This window comes from Rhinatrema bivittatum, chromosome 3, assembly GCF_901001135.1.
Source record: "Rhinatrema bivittatum chromosome 3, aRhiBiv1.1, whole genome shotgun sequence".
Taxonomy (NCBI): Eukaryota; Metazoa; Chordata; class Amphibia; order Gymnophiona; family Rhinatrematidae; genus Rhinatrema; species Rhinatrema bivittatum.
Genome location: NC_042617.1, coordinates 290,177,483 through 290,193,398, shown reverse-complemented (window position 1 = coordinate 290,193,398; position 15,916 = coordinate 290,177,483). Strand labels below are relative to the sequence as shown.

The window sequence follows — 15,916 nt, the reverse complement described above, 5'->3', positions numbered from 1 at the left end:
GCCAGCATCAGGCGTCCCCTATTCCGTGGCAATCAACTTGCAAACCAACTTATGGAATGGGAAAGAAACTGGAGGACTTCACATCCCATCCAAGACTAGGTTCTCACCTTCTAAGTCCGCATAACCCTGGGGTATCTTAACCCCCAGCACTTGAAAAGCCACAGGGAGTAAGACCTCTAGTTCCTCCCTTTTGAATAAGCGGACCTCCTTCAGGTCCTCTGCCCCTGGAGAAAGGCACCCCGAGCCGTCCCCAAGACCTGCATCCCCCGGCAAGTCCTGGTCAGGCACCCCCCCCAGATAAACTGGGAGCCGGACCAGCAGAGCCATGTCTGGGATGCAAGATGGATGACGAGGCCTTAACTGTTGAGGCTGGACCAGAACCAGCCCTGGCAGCTACCCCGGGGCATGCCTAAAAGGACCTAGTCACCGGGACTGCCCTCGAGGGCTGCTGACCCACCAAACAAAAAGGCATCATACATTAGGAGAATGAATTCTGGAGAGAACACTCTCCCTGCTCCCGACCCTTCGGGGTCAGAAACAAGAGGAACAGGCAAAATGGCAGCTTCCTCCTCCCCTGGCCCCTCCCGATCAAAAATCAAGTCAGATCGGGCTAGACACAAACTTGGAGGACCCTCCTCCACTGCCCCTGATGGCGTGGGAACAGCCGCCACGAAACCCAAGATGGCCACCATTCCCGCGCCGCCAGAAGAAGAAGCAGCACCTAGGACAGGGCCTCGAGCTAAAATAGCATTGCAATCCCCGGAGCCGTGACGCCGCTTCGAGGTTGGAGGAGCCCCCGACAAGCCCTCCCCGTCCTCCATACACTCCTCACAGAGACCGCCCCTATTGAGCCGTGATCTCACTGAGCTGCAGGCCCCACATGCAGAACCACGCGCCATGAGGGGAAGGGGAAAAAGCACAGAGCCGACTAAACACCAAAAAACTAAAGCCAACACCCCCCCCCCCCCCGAATTGGGCCGACCTTACTGGCACAGGAGGAGGAAGTCACCCGCTGAGCTGCTGCCTTCATCTAAACCTGTCCTGCTTTTTTTTTTTCCCCCCAAACAAAAGGAACTGGGACCTAAAATACAGGGGGTCACAGAACCCGAGTGTAAGAAAACAAAAATCCCCCAGTGAGCCTTGCAGCTGCCAAAGGGGCTTCGTGAGGGGAAGGATCTGGACAACCAGATGTACACCCTCCGGGCGCATAGACGGGCACACAAAAGAGTGATAACCCCGACCCATCCACCTCAACTGGACGGGGTAGGACCTAACAGGCCAAAAAAGGAGACCCCCGGGAGGAAGGCTCAAAATTACACAGTCTTAGAAAAAAGGGTAGAACTGCAGGTATCACAGCCTTTGCCATTTGCTGGAGACAGAGAAATACTGAGGAACTGCAGGTGGCACTGGGGCTTATAAGGCAGAGTCAATAAAACTTTCTCTGTCTCCATCTGCTGGCTCGGCTGCATAAACATAGGAGTCTGGACTGATCTGTGGTACTACAGGAACGAAAATTAGCAGGTAAGAACCAATTTTCCTTTTCAGAACTACACGGCGTGATTCATCTCCCAGTAAGTTAGGAAAAAACATTGATCTAGTTTATCTAGTTTTCTATCCATTTCACCTTTGAAAACCACGTTAATTGTAGGGTTAGTTTTTATTGACAAGGATTTTGTTTTGAAAACCTTTCTACAACAAAAGATTAATAGTTTTTGTCTGCCAAAATTGCCTCGTTCCCTAATGTGTCTATCCCTACCAAGGTTGCCAACTGTTGAGATTTTCTCCGGACAGTATGGATGTTAGAGGGTCTTTCCTGAAATCAGAAAGAGGGTCAAAATGTCTGGAAAATGTCCAGATTTTAGCCCGCAGGTCCTTCTATGGTGCCATCCAGTGTATCCTCTACCATGCTCACCATCTTATTTTTCAGTGGAGCTCGGCATTTCTAGCCCAGCACCACGGTGTCTTATCTAAATACTTCCCCAGCCACACAATCTCTATTATAGAGAACAGTTCAAACATCAGCTGGTTGAATTGTGCAGGGCTCTGTAACTCGCATGGTTGAATCAGCTGACCTTTGAATTGAGCCCACAAGATGAGCCAGAGTGTGGGAACAGCAGTAGCCAGGCCCTCCGGGCCAAAGAGAGGAAACAGCAAAGCAGTGGCCGGACCCTCCGGGCCAAAGAAAGAAGGCAGCAAAGCGTGGCCGGGCCCTTCCAGCCGAAGATAAGAATCATAGAAGCGGGGGCTGGGATCTCCTGGCAGAAGAGAGAAGCAGAGCGATCGTAGATGGGCCCTCCCAATTGACGAGGAGACAGAACATCAGAAATGATGAGCCTGTGCGGCCAAAGAGAGGAGAAGTGTCAACCGCACAAGCAGAAAAAAGGTGTCCCAGTGCCAGGAAGCTGCAGCTGCTCTGCTTGCACACTCTGGGGAAAGATAGTGAATATGTGGGAAGGGAGAAAGAATGTATGTATTGGTGGGGGAGAGAGAGCGCGCATATTTTTATATATGGGGGAGGGGGAGACAGTATATTTATGTATGAATAGAGTGGGAGAAATAGATTGCATGTTTGTGTGTGTGTATGGGGTGGGAGAGAGATTGCATGTGTATGTGTGTTTGTGACGGGTGGGAGAGAGCACGTGTATGTGTGTGTGTGCGTATGTGGGGTGGGAAAGAGAGCACACATTTGTGTGTGTCTGTGTGGCGTGGAACTAGCCCATGTGTGTATACGGGGTAGAAAAGAGAGTGCATGTGTGTTTATGTGTGTATATGGGGTGGGTGAGCGAGAGCTCATGTGTGTGTATATGGGGCGGGAGAGCGCATGTGTATATGAGCTGGGAGAGCATGTGTGTATGTATGGGTGGGAGACAGTGCGTATGTGTGGGGGGGATGGGCGAGAGCGTGTGTGAGTATGGGATGGGAGAGAGCGTGTGTGGGGGCGAGAGAAGGAGAGTACATGTATGTGTTTGTATGGGGTGGGAGAGAGGATTCATGTATGTGTTTGTATGGGGTGGGAGAGAGAGTGCATGTGTGTGTGGATATGAGGTGGGAGAAAGAGAAAGCTCGTGTGTGCTGTGGGAGAGAGAGAGCACATGTGTGTATGGGGTGGGAGAGTGGGCATTTGTATGTGTGCATGTGTATGGAGTGGGAGAGAGCTAGCTCGTGTGTGTGTAGGATAGGAGAGAGAGCAGGATTAAGGTTGAGGAGGTGGTAAAAAAAGGGTACTTGGATGCTGAGTAGGGGTAAAAGATAAAAGAAAGGGGCAGGAAGTAGGGGAGGGCATGAAGACAGAGGAGGCAAGAGTGCTGATGAGAGGATTAGAGACAGGAAATAGGTGAGAATTGGAAATAGGGACTAGGAAATGGGGGAATAGAAGATTGGGAAAGAATGAGAAAGCAGGGAAGGGAAGTGGCCTTGCTCCTACAGAAGGTGATGGGAATGGAATAGCTGGTGAGGAGGAGACAGAACTGAATAAAGATTGAGGAATAAAAGCTGATGAGAAAGAAGGAGGGGTGAAATCTAGCTATGAGTGGCTAGAGGCGGAGGAATGGGGATGAACATGAAAGATCAATTTCAGAGATAAATGTCAAGGAGGAAATGAAAAAGACGAGATAAGAGAAGAAATAAAAATATAAGGAGACATTGGACAAGATCGTAGGAGAAGCAGAAAGGAGAAACTGGGATCAATACAATTTGGAAAATAAGATTTCCAGACAACAAAGGCAGAAAAATCATTTTATTTATAGTTTGTTGATTGGAATATGTCTGTTTTGGAGATAAATAACTCTTATCCTTTCATTTTGCTCAGCAGAGGAGGAAATGCATTTCTGTTTCGAATTCTCCAGAATTGCACTGCATGTGGAGTCTGGCTTCTCAGAATTTCAGTTTCAGTTTTTATCTCAATATTTCTAATTTCTGGTCACTTATTCTGTATTTGGTGATGGTCTGTCTATGTTCTGCATGTGTGGCTGAGGCAAGGTATACTTCCAGTATGTAGTTTTTGTGTAAGAATTAATAGCAGTCTGCTTTCTTCTGTTTTTCCTAGTAGGAGGTATATTGGTGCTCTAGGGCTCACTGCAATATTTGCAGTGCCACCTTTTCATATGCATGGCAATTGCTGTTTGTGTTCTGGGTATTAGTGATATTTGAGGATGGCAGGTTTGCAACATAAGTGCAGAGTGCGTTTTGTAGGGCTTTATATTGCTTCATAGAGTGCCTGGTACAGGATAGAGTTTGCGTAACTGCTACTGAAATGATGCCTAAATTTGACTATTAACCATTTGAAAAAGAATATTAATGGGTAACATCCGCCTCCTGCTCTGCACATTTTTGGGGTGTTTCTATGGATACAGAATATTTGCAGAACTGGAGGTGCTGGATTTCTATAGGGGTTCTATTCTATTCTGTATAGGTTGGGGGTTAATGATGATGACTCTCATATGAGGATTGATTTAATGCTATTGAATAATTGGTCTTAATCTCTCTGTCGTTTACTGTATTAATGGTGGGGTAGAAATAACATTCATGCGTGAATGTGGAAGTACATTGTCAGCAAAACCTTTGCTCGGCACCTCCAAGTGTTCGGAATTTTCATGACTGAAAGTTGCAACCCTAACCCCTTCACAGGACTGTAGGAAACACATTTGGAACTTACAGTCTGAAATTGTGAAGGTTAAAGATGGTTTTTCTTTATATTCTCTGGTCAGATGTAAACTAGTCTACAAAGATGTTGTTTATGCAGCAACAGATGTTGTTTGGACTGCAGCAAATTTGGTAGATTTTGTGAAAATGCATTCTGGTTTGACCATTCAGGACAGTTATCTGATGCAAGATTCTTCCTCTCTATTGCTCCTCCAAGTGCCTTTGTTTAAATAATATGCAAAGTTTTGGTGACTATTTTGTTTGTTTTCCTTTGTACTAACATAGGATGCTTCCTTTTCTTTGTTGTTTACATTTATATATTTATTAATAATTACACCAGGGTGTTTTTGGATCCTGATTTCTTATTTTTGTGACCTTACTTGCTGAGATAAAGAGAATATCTTTTTTTTCCAAATGCAGGATATTAAATTTATGAGAATTTGCTTTACTTGCTTTTGGAAGACGTGTTTCCTATTTACTTATGTTTGCAAATTTAATAAATATAATTTCTAAAAATGCCTTCGCTTTTATCCATCATTTGTATCTCAATGGGGGAATTGATTTTGGAAAACTCATTCCACCACACAGTTCAATACAGTAAAGTGCGGCCGCGGTTACCCTGCTCCTAACCGGCTTTCTACTCACTTTTCGGCCGCGTTAGTCCAACCCGCAATACACTATCCCCTTTAACCTACTCCTACCGCGTCCTAAAATCCCCGGGCAACCCCTTCCGCACGCGGCATGTATATTGCATGTAAACGATCGAATTAGCTATTCCCTACCATCCAGTAACGCACGCCTCGACTATCGCTATTTTACCCTGCCGTTTTGCCGCGCGTTTAACCTGCTAACTTACCGCCTACCCTTACCCCTGCGTTAGAGGCAGGGGTAAGGGTAGGCGGCAAACTTTCCCCCAGCCCCCACTCACCTGCCCTGGCCGCGTCAATGGGTGCTGGTCTCCGGGGCAGCCGCCGTCCTCTCCCCTCCTCCTGAAGCAAAAAAAAGCGAAAAAAAAAAGTTGCAAGAGAGTGAGGGAAGAGAGGACGGGCAATCCTACGCTCGGGATTGTCAGCCCTCTCCCTTCCTCCCGAAGCAAGCAAACAAAGCAGAAAAAAACGAAAAAAAAAAAAAGTAGCAAGAGAGCGAGGGGAGCAGCAGCCCCCCTCCGGACATCAGAGAGGACGACCGCGGCTCTCCTCCCCTGCCTCCAGCTGCCCGCGATGATGGACGCCAAAAAGAGAGAGAGGGGAGAGGATGGGCAATGCTACGCTCGGGACTGCCAGTCCTCTCTCCCCTCCTCCCGAGGCAGGCACGAAAAGCAGCCTTGCTCCGGGAGGAGGGGAGAGAGGACTGGCAGTGTAAAGCGATGAAGTGACTTACTTTTTGCAGCCCCCTCCGGACATCGGCGAGGACGACCCCCTCTCCTGCCTCCAGCTGCCCGCGAAGATAGACGCCTCCACGGGCGAAAGTGGCCCCTGTTCGTGCAATTGGGCCGCTCAAGGCATGACGTCACGACTTTTGGCGTCACGGCATGCGATGTCATGTCTTGAGCGGCCCAATTGCACGAACAGGGGACACTTTCGCCCGTGCAGGCTTCCATCTTCGCGGGTAGCCGGAGGCAGGAGAGGGGAGCCGCGGTCGTCCTCGCCGATGTCCAGAGGGGGGCTGCAAAAAGTAAGTTGCTTCGTAGCTTTACACTGCCAGTCCCCCCTCCCCTCCTCCTGGAGCAAGGCTGCTTTTCGCGCTCTGCTTCGGGAGGAGGGGAGGGGGGACTGGCAATCCTGAGCGTAGGATTGTCCGTCCTCGCTCCCCTCGCTCCTGCTACTTTTTTTTTCGCTTTACACTGCCAGCCCTGTCTCCCCTCCTCCCGGAGCAAGGCTGCTTTTCGTGCCTTGCTTCGGGAGGAGGGGAGAGGGCTGACAATCCCGAGCGTCGGAGAACTGGCCACTTCCTGGTACCTGTCATTTCAAATGACATTTGAAATGACAGATACCAGCGTGTCCGTGAAGCGTTAGGCCCGCGCACCCAGGTTACTGTATAGGCGCTCTATACAGTAAAATGGGTTGCGCGGGCCTAACGCTTCACGGACGCTTCTTAGACGCAGCTTGCATTTGCAATCTATTTACATACAGGATCGAGCGGTAGGTGAGCTGCACTGTGCGTGCGGCAACCGCGAGTGCGCTGGGCACTAACGCAGCTCTTCCTACCGTTCGGTACTGGATTGACCTGTGTGTGACTAACAGATGTATAACTATGGTCTTAGATGTAGAAATGCAAACCTTTGAAAATATATCCCAAGGTGTCTACCAAGAGCTGATCTGGAGTGACCTCTGTTTTGTTACGTTCTTACATTTCTGCCTGTGGTTCTTTCTCTCTTCCCTCTGCTCTGTCACCATGCTTTGCTCTTCTTAAAGCATCACCAGCACTGCCAACTCAGTCACTGTCCATTCCAGTGCACTTTTACCAGGACTGGGGTGACCAAATGATCCATGTCATCTGCACAGGTTGAGTCGGTCCTGGTTTTTTAGCTGTGGATTTGTCGTGCTGCTTTTCTTGGAGAAATTAGAACTACAAGTCAGTAGATGGTAGGGATGTGCAGAGGGATGGCATACGTTGCATTCGGTATTCGTATTCGTCGGGGGGCAGATACGTTGCATTCGGCAAGGGGGGCCCCCGATACGTTCATTCTTATTCGTTTCCCAACTAAAATTGAATTAAATAAAACCCCCCACCCTCCTGACCCCTCCCCCCCAAGACTTACCAAAACTCCCTGGTGGTCCAGCGGGGGGTCCGGGAGCCATTTCCTGTACTCACGCCGTTGGCTGCCGGTATTCAAAATGGCGCCGATAGCCTTTGCCCTATGTCACAGGGGCTACCGGTGTCATTGGTCGGCTCCTGTGACATAGTGAGGGCAAAGGCTATCGGCGCCATTTTGAATACTGGCAGCCGACGGCCCGAGTGCAGGAGATGGCTCCCGGACCCCCCGCTGGATCACCAAAGAGTTTTGGTAAGTCTTGGGGGGTCAGGAGGGTGGGGGGTTTGGTTAAATTCGCTCCTTTAGACAGCCAAATAATTCGGTGAAGATTCGTTGTATTCGTGGGGAATCGCGATACGTTTCGCTTCCCCACGAATACAACGAATATGGCCCTATACCTTGCGGATTACCAATACGTTGGAAACGAATGCACACCCCTAGTAGATGCACTGGAGTTAAAACCAGGACCTGGTAAGCAGAACCAGGACTGCCTTGAGGTCTTTCACATGTCTTCCTCTGTCGTGCAGTGCATGTTCTATATATATTTTTTTGGGGGGAGGGGAGGAGGAAAGATTTGAATACTTGTGTGTATTTGAAGTTTGACTGCACAAATGCTAAAATATGTAGGTCTTAAAGTCCCGGCTTGGAACTCAGACTTTAACACTGGACTTAAAACACTTTCCAGATATCTAAACTCTGACTTACAATTTAGCTCTTATGGTTCCTTCCAGGTTGATTTCTCTCTGATATTACTAAAAGTTTGTTTTGGTCACCTTAAGTTACTCTTATGGAAGTATATTGATGTATATTAGAGAGCTGAGACAGGGTTGCCAGCTGATTTCCATTTTTCAGGCTAAGCTGATCCAGTGCTGGTTTTACTCCATGGCCTGTATGAACTTGTAGTCCTGCATTTCTTAAGAAAAATGGAAGTACAGAATCCTTGTATGTAATACTGGGGGGAAGGGTTTGAAACCAGCACTAGATCAGCTTGTCCTGAGTATGTGGGTCCACTTGGTACCCTGGTCCAATCTGGAACTTTTCTTTTCCCTGCCAGAATCTTAATGTAAAGGCACAGAGGAAGACAAGGAAAGGAAGGGGGCGAGACCATTTCCTTACTTACCCTTACCCTGTAGAAAGGCACCTGCTTCGCCACCTCGCCTTTATTGGCTGATACTGTGATTGTGTGAGGAGCTGGTTTGTTTACAGTATTGCACTCTGATCCTTTGAGGATTTGTTTGCAGGTGGTCACATGCAGAAAAAGGCAGCTTGTATCTGGCATGGCCAATTCAACTCTTCAGTTTGGCAATGTAAATACAGGACATGCCAGCCCCCAAAGTGTACAGTGCCTGCTAGGCTTTCATGTCTCACTTAATAATCAAACTACTGGTGTGGTGGTCTCAGCTATGCTTAAGCCAGCCTGGCTGATCCAACTCAAGCTGTGTTTCTTTTTTCTTTATGTCATTTCTTTTTTCATCAACATGGTCATTATTGTCCTTGATCATCAACAGTAAATATTCCAGGGTCCTTGTCTTTCAGAGTGCAAGAGAAGGACCACAACTTGATTTTCCAGAGCCAGTTCAGTTATGGAGAATCATAGATGAACTCAGCTGCACCAGCAAAATGAGCAAAAAATAGGCGAAACAGAGAAACATGACTGCAGGAAAAGACGATGTGGCCTATCTAGTCTGCCCATCCACACCAATTGCTCAGCTCTACAATCCCTACCACTCCCTCGGAGATCCCCTGAGATTGTTCCATGCTTTCTTGAATTCAGATATTCCCATTGAGTAAAGTTACCAACTGACTTCAGTTCTTTAGATTCAACTAATGAGTTATTGGAGTGAAGGCAATAAGGACTGAGAAGCCACAAATATAGATGGGATTGGGAGTTAAAAGTGAAGAATAGATTCACCTGTTCGTGATGACCTGGAGTCATCTGGGTCCTTTCCCTGCACTAATGACATTATTTTATTTATTTATTTGGGTGTTTTATATACCATTGTTCCAAAGTAAGATCACAAGCAGTTTACAAAATCATCTTTCAGTTTCTGGATCAACATTCCTATTCAGTTTCAATATTCTAATTCTATGTCAAAATAACAGCAAATACATTTTCTAGTTCAAATTTATACATAATCTAGTTCATCTCAACAGCAAATATGTGTTCTGGGTCGATACATCAGTGACAAGTACATGGTAACTAGGGTGCTTTGAAGTTGGATTATAACCTATGATTTCTATTTTATTATAGTCAGTATACACTTAACGTCGCTCAAAACTTATTGCTCAGTTTGTTAGCATAATTTAATGTTCAGACAGTGATGTTATCGGCAAATTGGATTTTTATGTTAGTTTGTATGCGTTTCTAAAGAGCCGTGTTTCCCCATGTGTACAGATGCAACACCTGTTGCCCCATGTGTACAGGTCAGTGGGACAGTTCATCAGGCGAACACCTGAACTGCCCCATGCTGTAGTTAATTAGGGGTGGGATGCTCTATTTCAGTAAGATCTTATGAAAATGTTGCTCTTTTTGACCCATGCTGAGGCAGAGAGATGACCCATGCGCATGATTGCTTTGGCCGGTGTGTATCATGCCTTCCGTGGGGCTTGATTTACTTAAGCTTTTTCCCCATAAACACAGAATGGGAGAAAAGCTTTAATAAATCAGATTCTGGGCGTGGCTTCGTCTACTTTTTTTTTGTTAAGCATGGCACTCTGTCCATTAATTTTTTTGAAATTATGTTTTGTTGTTGTTGGCAAACAGTTGGTTCGTGACAATGCAGATCTTCGCTGTGAGCTTCCTAAACTGGAAAAGCGTCTTCGGGCTACAGCTGAGAGAGTTAAGGCCCTGGAGGGTGCACTGAAGGAGGCCAAAGAGGGGGCCATGAAAGACAAGAGGCGCTACCAGCAGGAGGTGGACCGCATCAAGGAGGCCGTGCGCTACAAAAACTCATCCAGGCGCATGCACTCGGCACAGATTGGTAAGAGGGCAGCTGCTGGCAGCACAAGTGCTGGAATGCTGATGCTGCCTAATAAAAAAAAATGCAGCCACCGCTGCATTGGAGGGTCATTACCAAAATGACTGTTTGATCTCCTTTCATTGGCAGCTAAACCGATCCGACCTGGCCATTATCCAGCATCCTCTCCCACCAATCCCTATGGAGTCCGCCACCCAGAATCCTTCAGCTACACAAACAGCCTCTTCCAAAACTACCAAAATATGTGCATGCAACGCTCTTCCAGTTCATCTTCTGACTCCTAGTAAGTAGCTGCTGTATGTGTATGGCTTTTCTTTCACTGACCGTCACTTCCTAACTATTCAGCAAAGGATCTTCTTATATTAAAAGCCAGTAACAAGCATAATGGTCACGGATATTGTGACATCCCTGTTGCTGCTGCCTGCTACCCTGAGTGGATGATTTCTCTAAAGCAGTGGTTCTCAACAGGTGTGTCGCGAGGTCCTGGGAGGTGAGCTGCAGGGCCAGCAGATGGCTGCCTCCTTATCAGCCCGGGTGGGAGTTGGTTGACTTCTCTTACATTGGGCCTGATGAGAGGCTCCTCTCACTTCCTTCTCTTCTTTCTGGCCCAGTGGGAGGCTGTTTCCTCCTTCACCCAGATCAGAGCGAGACATTGCCAGCTCCGACTGTTCTAGGTCTGATGGGACGCAAACTTTATCTCCCCCTGCTGAGTCTGGGAGTGATGCTGCTGATGAGCTCTTCACGCTGTGGAGGGTGGGGGAACGGAGGTTGGAGATGCTGGGAAGATGAAGGTGGAGCAGAGACGGAGTGTGGGGACTGCTGAGCAGGAAGGGGTGGGAAACATGGGGGTTGGGGTAGCTGGGCAGGCAGGGAGATGGGATGAAGGGGGTAGGGAGAGTCAAGTAGGAGAGAGAGGGAAAACAGGGAAGAGGATATGGGACATCAGGAATGCTGGGCAGGGATATGAGTGTGAGCGGATGATTGAAAGGGAGCAAATGGGGAAAAGTGAAGGATGATAGAGGCATGGAGGGGAGTGATGGGTTGCAAGAGGCATAATATGTCAGTTTTTGAAATGTGCATTTCTTCTATCTTTGTACTTTGCTTAGTGTAGGAGGAGATAGATGTATTTCTGTTTCTAGCTCTCCAGTTTTGCACTGCATGCAGAGTGGCTTTTTTAGGTTTCCATTCCAGTTTTTGTCTCCACATTTGTAATTTGTGGTATTTTATTCTGTATTTGTCGGGTCAGACTGAGGTGAGGTATTTTACTTGTATCAATCTTCTTTGTTGTGTTTTCTCATTCTCAATAGGACATGCATTGGTGCTGCACTGCTGTCTTTTCATAGGAAGGGCTAGTGCTGTTGAGTTCTTGGAATTAATGTTGTGGTATAGAAGGTTTGCTTCACATCTGCTGAGTGATTTTTTTTCAGGTTTTGTATTTTACAATGTGCTTGGTAGTAAAGGAGTTTGTGTTTCTGTTACTGAGATAGCACCAGAATCATAATATCTTTTTTATATAGCGAGTTGTAATTTGAAATATTTTTTATTTATTTAGATTTTTATATTCTGCTTTTCGGCACTTTAAAGTCTACATCAAAGCGGATTACATTCAGGTACTATAGGCATTTTCCTATCCCCACAGGGCTTACAATCGAATTTTGTACCTGAGGCAGTGGAGGATAAAGTGAATCCTGGTTCAGCTCTGCATCTATTGGGGTGGATTTACACGTGTCGGGCCTATTTTCAAAAGGCCCGGCGACACGCATAAAGCCCCGGGACATGCGTTTGTCCCGGGGCTTTTCTGAATGGGCGGGCAAGGGGCGAGACTGGGGCAGGACGGGGGCGGGGCAGACGGTCCGGGGGGCATGGTGGGGCAGACCGGGTGCGTGGCAGGGCGGTCTGGGGGCGGTTCAGGAGGCATGGCCGAGGACTCCGGCACAGGGGGATCACGTGCCAGTACGGGGTTTTTTTTTCTTTAGGGCTGCGGGGTGGGACAGGGAGGGGAAGGTGGGGGGAGGGAACGGGGAAAGCCAGCGGGACTCCCCGAGGCCTTGGTGCGCGCAATTTGCACTAGTGTGCACAACCCTTGTGCGCGCCAACCCCTGATTTTATAACATGCACGCGGCTGCGCACGCGTGTTATAAAATCGGGCATATATTTGTGCACATGTTTTAAAATCTGCCCCATTGTTTGGGGATGGGGGGGGTGCAGGTTCCTGTGGATCAGGGGTCAGGAACCTATGGCTCGTGAGCCAGATGTGGCTCTTTTGATGGCTGCATCTGGCTCGCAGACAAATCTTTAATAAAAAAGTAAAAATCTAACAAAACCCCCCCCCACCCTCCTGACACCCCCCAAGACCTCCAAAATTAATTTACTACAACACCCCCCCCCCAAGACCTGCCAAAAGTCCCTGGTGGTCCAGTGGGGGTCCAGGAGCGGTCCGGGAGCAGTCTCCTGGACTTGGGCTGTCGGCTGCCAGTAGTCAAAATGGCACCGACGGCCCTTTGCCCTCACTATGTCACTGGGGTCGACCAATGGCGGCGGTAGCCCCTGTGACATAGTAAGGGCAAAGGGCCGTCGGCGCCATTTTGACTACTGGCAGCCGACAGCCCTTTGCCCTTACTATGTCACAGGGGCTACCGCCGCCATTGGTCAACCCCAGTAACATAGTGAGGGCAAAGGGCCGTCGGCGCCATTTTGACTACTGGCAGCCGACAGCCCAAGTCCAGGAGACCGCTCCCAAACCGCCAGGGACTTTTGGCAGGTCTTGGGGGGGGGGTTGTAGTAAATTAATTTTGGAGGTCTTGGGGGGTGTCAGGAGGGTGGGGGTTTTTGTTAGATTTTTACTTTTTTATTAAAGATTTGTCTGCGAGCCCTGGACCCCCGCTGGACCACCAGGGACTTTTGGCAGGTCTTGGGGGGGGTGGGGGTCAGGAGGGGGGTTGTAGTAAATTAATTTGGCAGGTCTTGGGGGGCGTCAGGAGAGTAGGGGGTTGTAGTGAATTAATTTGGTAGGTCTTGGGGGGGGGGGGGGGTCAGGAAGGTGGGGAGTTGTAGTTAGTATGGCTCTCACGGAATTACATTTTTAAAATATGTGGCGTTCATGGCTCTCTCAGCCAAAAAGGTTCCCGACCCCTGCTGTGGATACTGAGTATTTGTTTGCATTTAGCCCCGTGATGGTCAAGTGTTCAGTGTGTCGCGCCTCTAAGCATTATCTGCCAGGTGTGCCCCAATAGAAAAAAGGTTGAGAACCACTGCTCTAGAGTGTAACCTCATTATTGTTTAGGAAATAATTAAGCAACAAATAGAGCTTCAGTCTGTGAATTCCATGCAGAAAGTATACTTGTGCTTTTCTTTACCTTACAGTTTGAGCAATGCATGTTCTACCAAGGGGACCCACTCCCCTGGAGGCACCCTGGCTGCATACCCGAAGCTCAGCATGGATAACGGTAAGAGAATAACCTGGAAAGATAAAAAGAGAAAGTGTGTGTGTGTGACTTGCACCAGCCCGCACTGCAAGTAGTAGATAGAAGAATGGAACTAGGGGCTCCAGATTCATGGTTGTAGGCTCTAATTCCAATCTTGCACTACTAGACAAATTAAAAAATGTTCTTTATTCTAAGTGTTAGCTACTTTGATGGAATTATGTACTCATTTGAGTTGAAAAGTAGCATGGGATCCACGAGTTACAATCCACTTTTGGTTAATAAGGACTAGATTCTGTAAAAATAAAGGTGAACAAAAAAAAGAGCTGCTGCCTTTTTATTGGACTAACTTAATACATTTGTGGCTAGCTTCATCATGAAAGCTAATCAAAACATGTATCAAGTTATTCTAGTAAAGAGGTAGTACCTACGCCTTGATTGTTCACCATTATTTTATGATTCTAGTTCTTAGTAACCAAGAGGGGATTGTAAATAACCTGCAGGCCAGAGAACATAAGGGGAACAGTGACCCCAGCATAGTAGAAAGAGCAAAAGTTAAAACCATGATATTACACTTTCAAAGGGCCCAACTTTAAGATTGTGCATAATTGGTTGACTAGGTTAAGCTAGGGCTAAGAGTTTATTGGTAAAGGAATTGGGAGATATTTAAGAAGATTTTACACATGTGTCAAAAAGTGTGTAGACTACTAAAGGGAAACAAATACAAGAATAAAAACCAAGAAATCAAGAACAAATATCAGAAAAGAGCACATTTTAAATAAAGAGGAAGGGACAGAGACTTACTAAACTTGACCAAAGGTGCTATTATTTCTTTTGTGGATGACGTGGGAAACATTATTACTGCAGATAAGGAGAAAATAATAATACTAAATAACACTTTTTCTTCATTTTTTTTTATAGTGGAAAGGTCACTAGAGAGATCAATAAGGGCACTAGATCCTAACATTAAAGAGTTTGCATAACCCAGGAATGGATAAAAAGAAAAGTGGATGAAGTAAAAATAAATAAGGTGCCAGGACCAGATGAAATTCATCCAAGGCTACTGTGGGAACTAAGTGAAGCAATTACTAAATCATTATACTAAGAAGAGGCAGGTTCCTCAGAACTAATGAGGAGCACATATAGTACCCCTGCTCATAAAGGGATCTGAAGCAGAACCAGGCAGCTCTAGACTGGTTAGCCTAATATCAGTTAGGGAAAAAACTGGGAGTTATCATAAAAAAGGAGCTTGTTGCACACTGGCTGGGGAATGATTGGCAAGAAGTAGGATGGGATCAGAAACAACAGATCCTGCTAAAGCTAGTTTACAGGTTTTTTGAGACTGCAACCACCAACTTGATAAGAGAAACATGATTGCTATAGTTTATCTGAATTCACTAAAACTTTTCGATATGGAATCACATGAAAGACTGCTTTTCAGATTAAGAAAGATGAGGTTTAGGACTAATATTTGCAACTGGATTAGAGAAACTAGCTGAAGAGATAGAATTAAGGGTCATAAATAATGGCACATATTCTAACTGGTACAAGATGACAAGTGCGCAGTTTGTGGCTCCTGGCCAAGGATTGTCACTACTACAGCTGAGTAAGCTGGGAGGGGGATATGAAAATAGGGGGGAGGGGGGGAAAAGCCTGGAAGGTCCCCGGTTTGATCCCCGAGTTGGATTTTCTGCTCACCGGGTTGGCTGGGGATTCTGTGAAGGCAGTGTTTCCAACCCTGGGTGGGAAGAGTCATGTTCTTTGCTTAAGTCTAACACAAAGTAACCAGATTCAGGGCCCATTATTACAGGGTTCCAGAGGGAACCCTGGTGTATGGTCTCTGGTATAGGATTGCTGCTGTTTGACTAGGTAAGTATGTTGGGGATGAGGATACAAACCACAGGAAAAAAAATCCCTAGGTAGTTGTGAATGAAGGCTCCTGGTGCCCAGTCCCATCTCAGGTTCCAAATGAGCTGGAAATACAAAGGAGCAGGAGGAAACTGTCAAGTCAAAAGAAAAACAGGAGGATATAACCCCAAGAAGTTGTGGCTCATGGTTCTGACTGAGCTGGAAGCCCAGTGGAACAGGGCAGTTTCTCCTTTTTTCTGCAAAAGGGAGGT

General features: G+C 47.0%; 1 protein-coding gene across 1 annotated transcript in view; it reads left to right on the top strand.

The window, feature by feature from the left end:
- Nucleotides 1-15,916, top strand: part of LOC115087563 (kinesin heavy chain-like) — a gene marked incomplete at its 5' end in the record, with an annotated part of 88,614 nt that overhangs the window by 57,345 nt on the left and 15,353 nt on the right. The window contains 3 exon segments of the mRNA XM_029594929.1: nucleotides 10,161-10,377; nucleotides 10,504-10,657; nucleotides 13,738-13,820. Coding sequence (XP_029450789.1) covers nucleotides 10,161-10,377; nucleotides 10,504-10,657; nucleotides 13,738-13,820 — 454 coding nt within the window.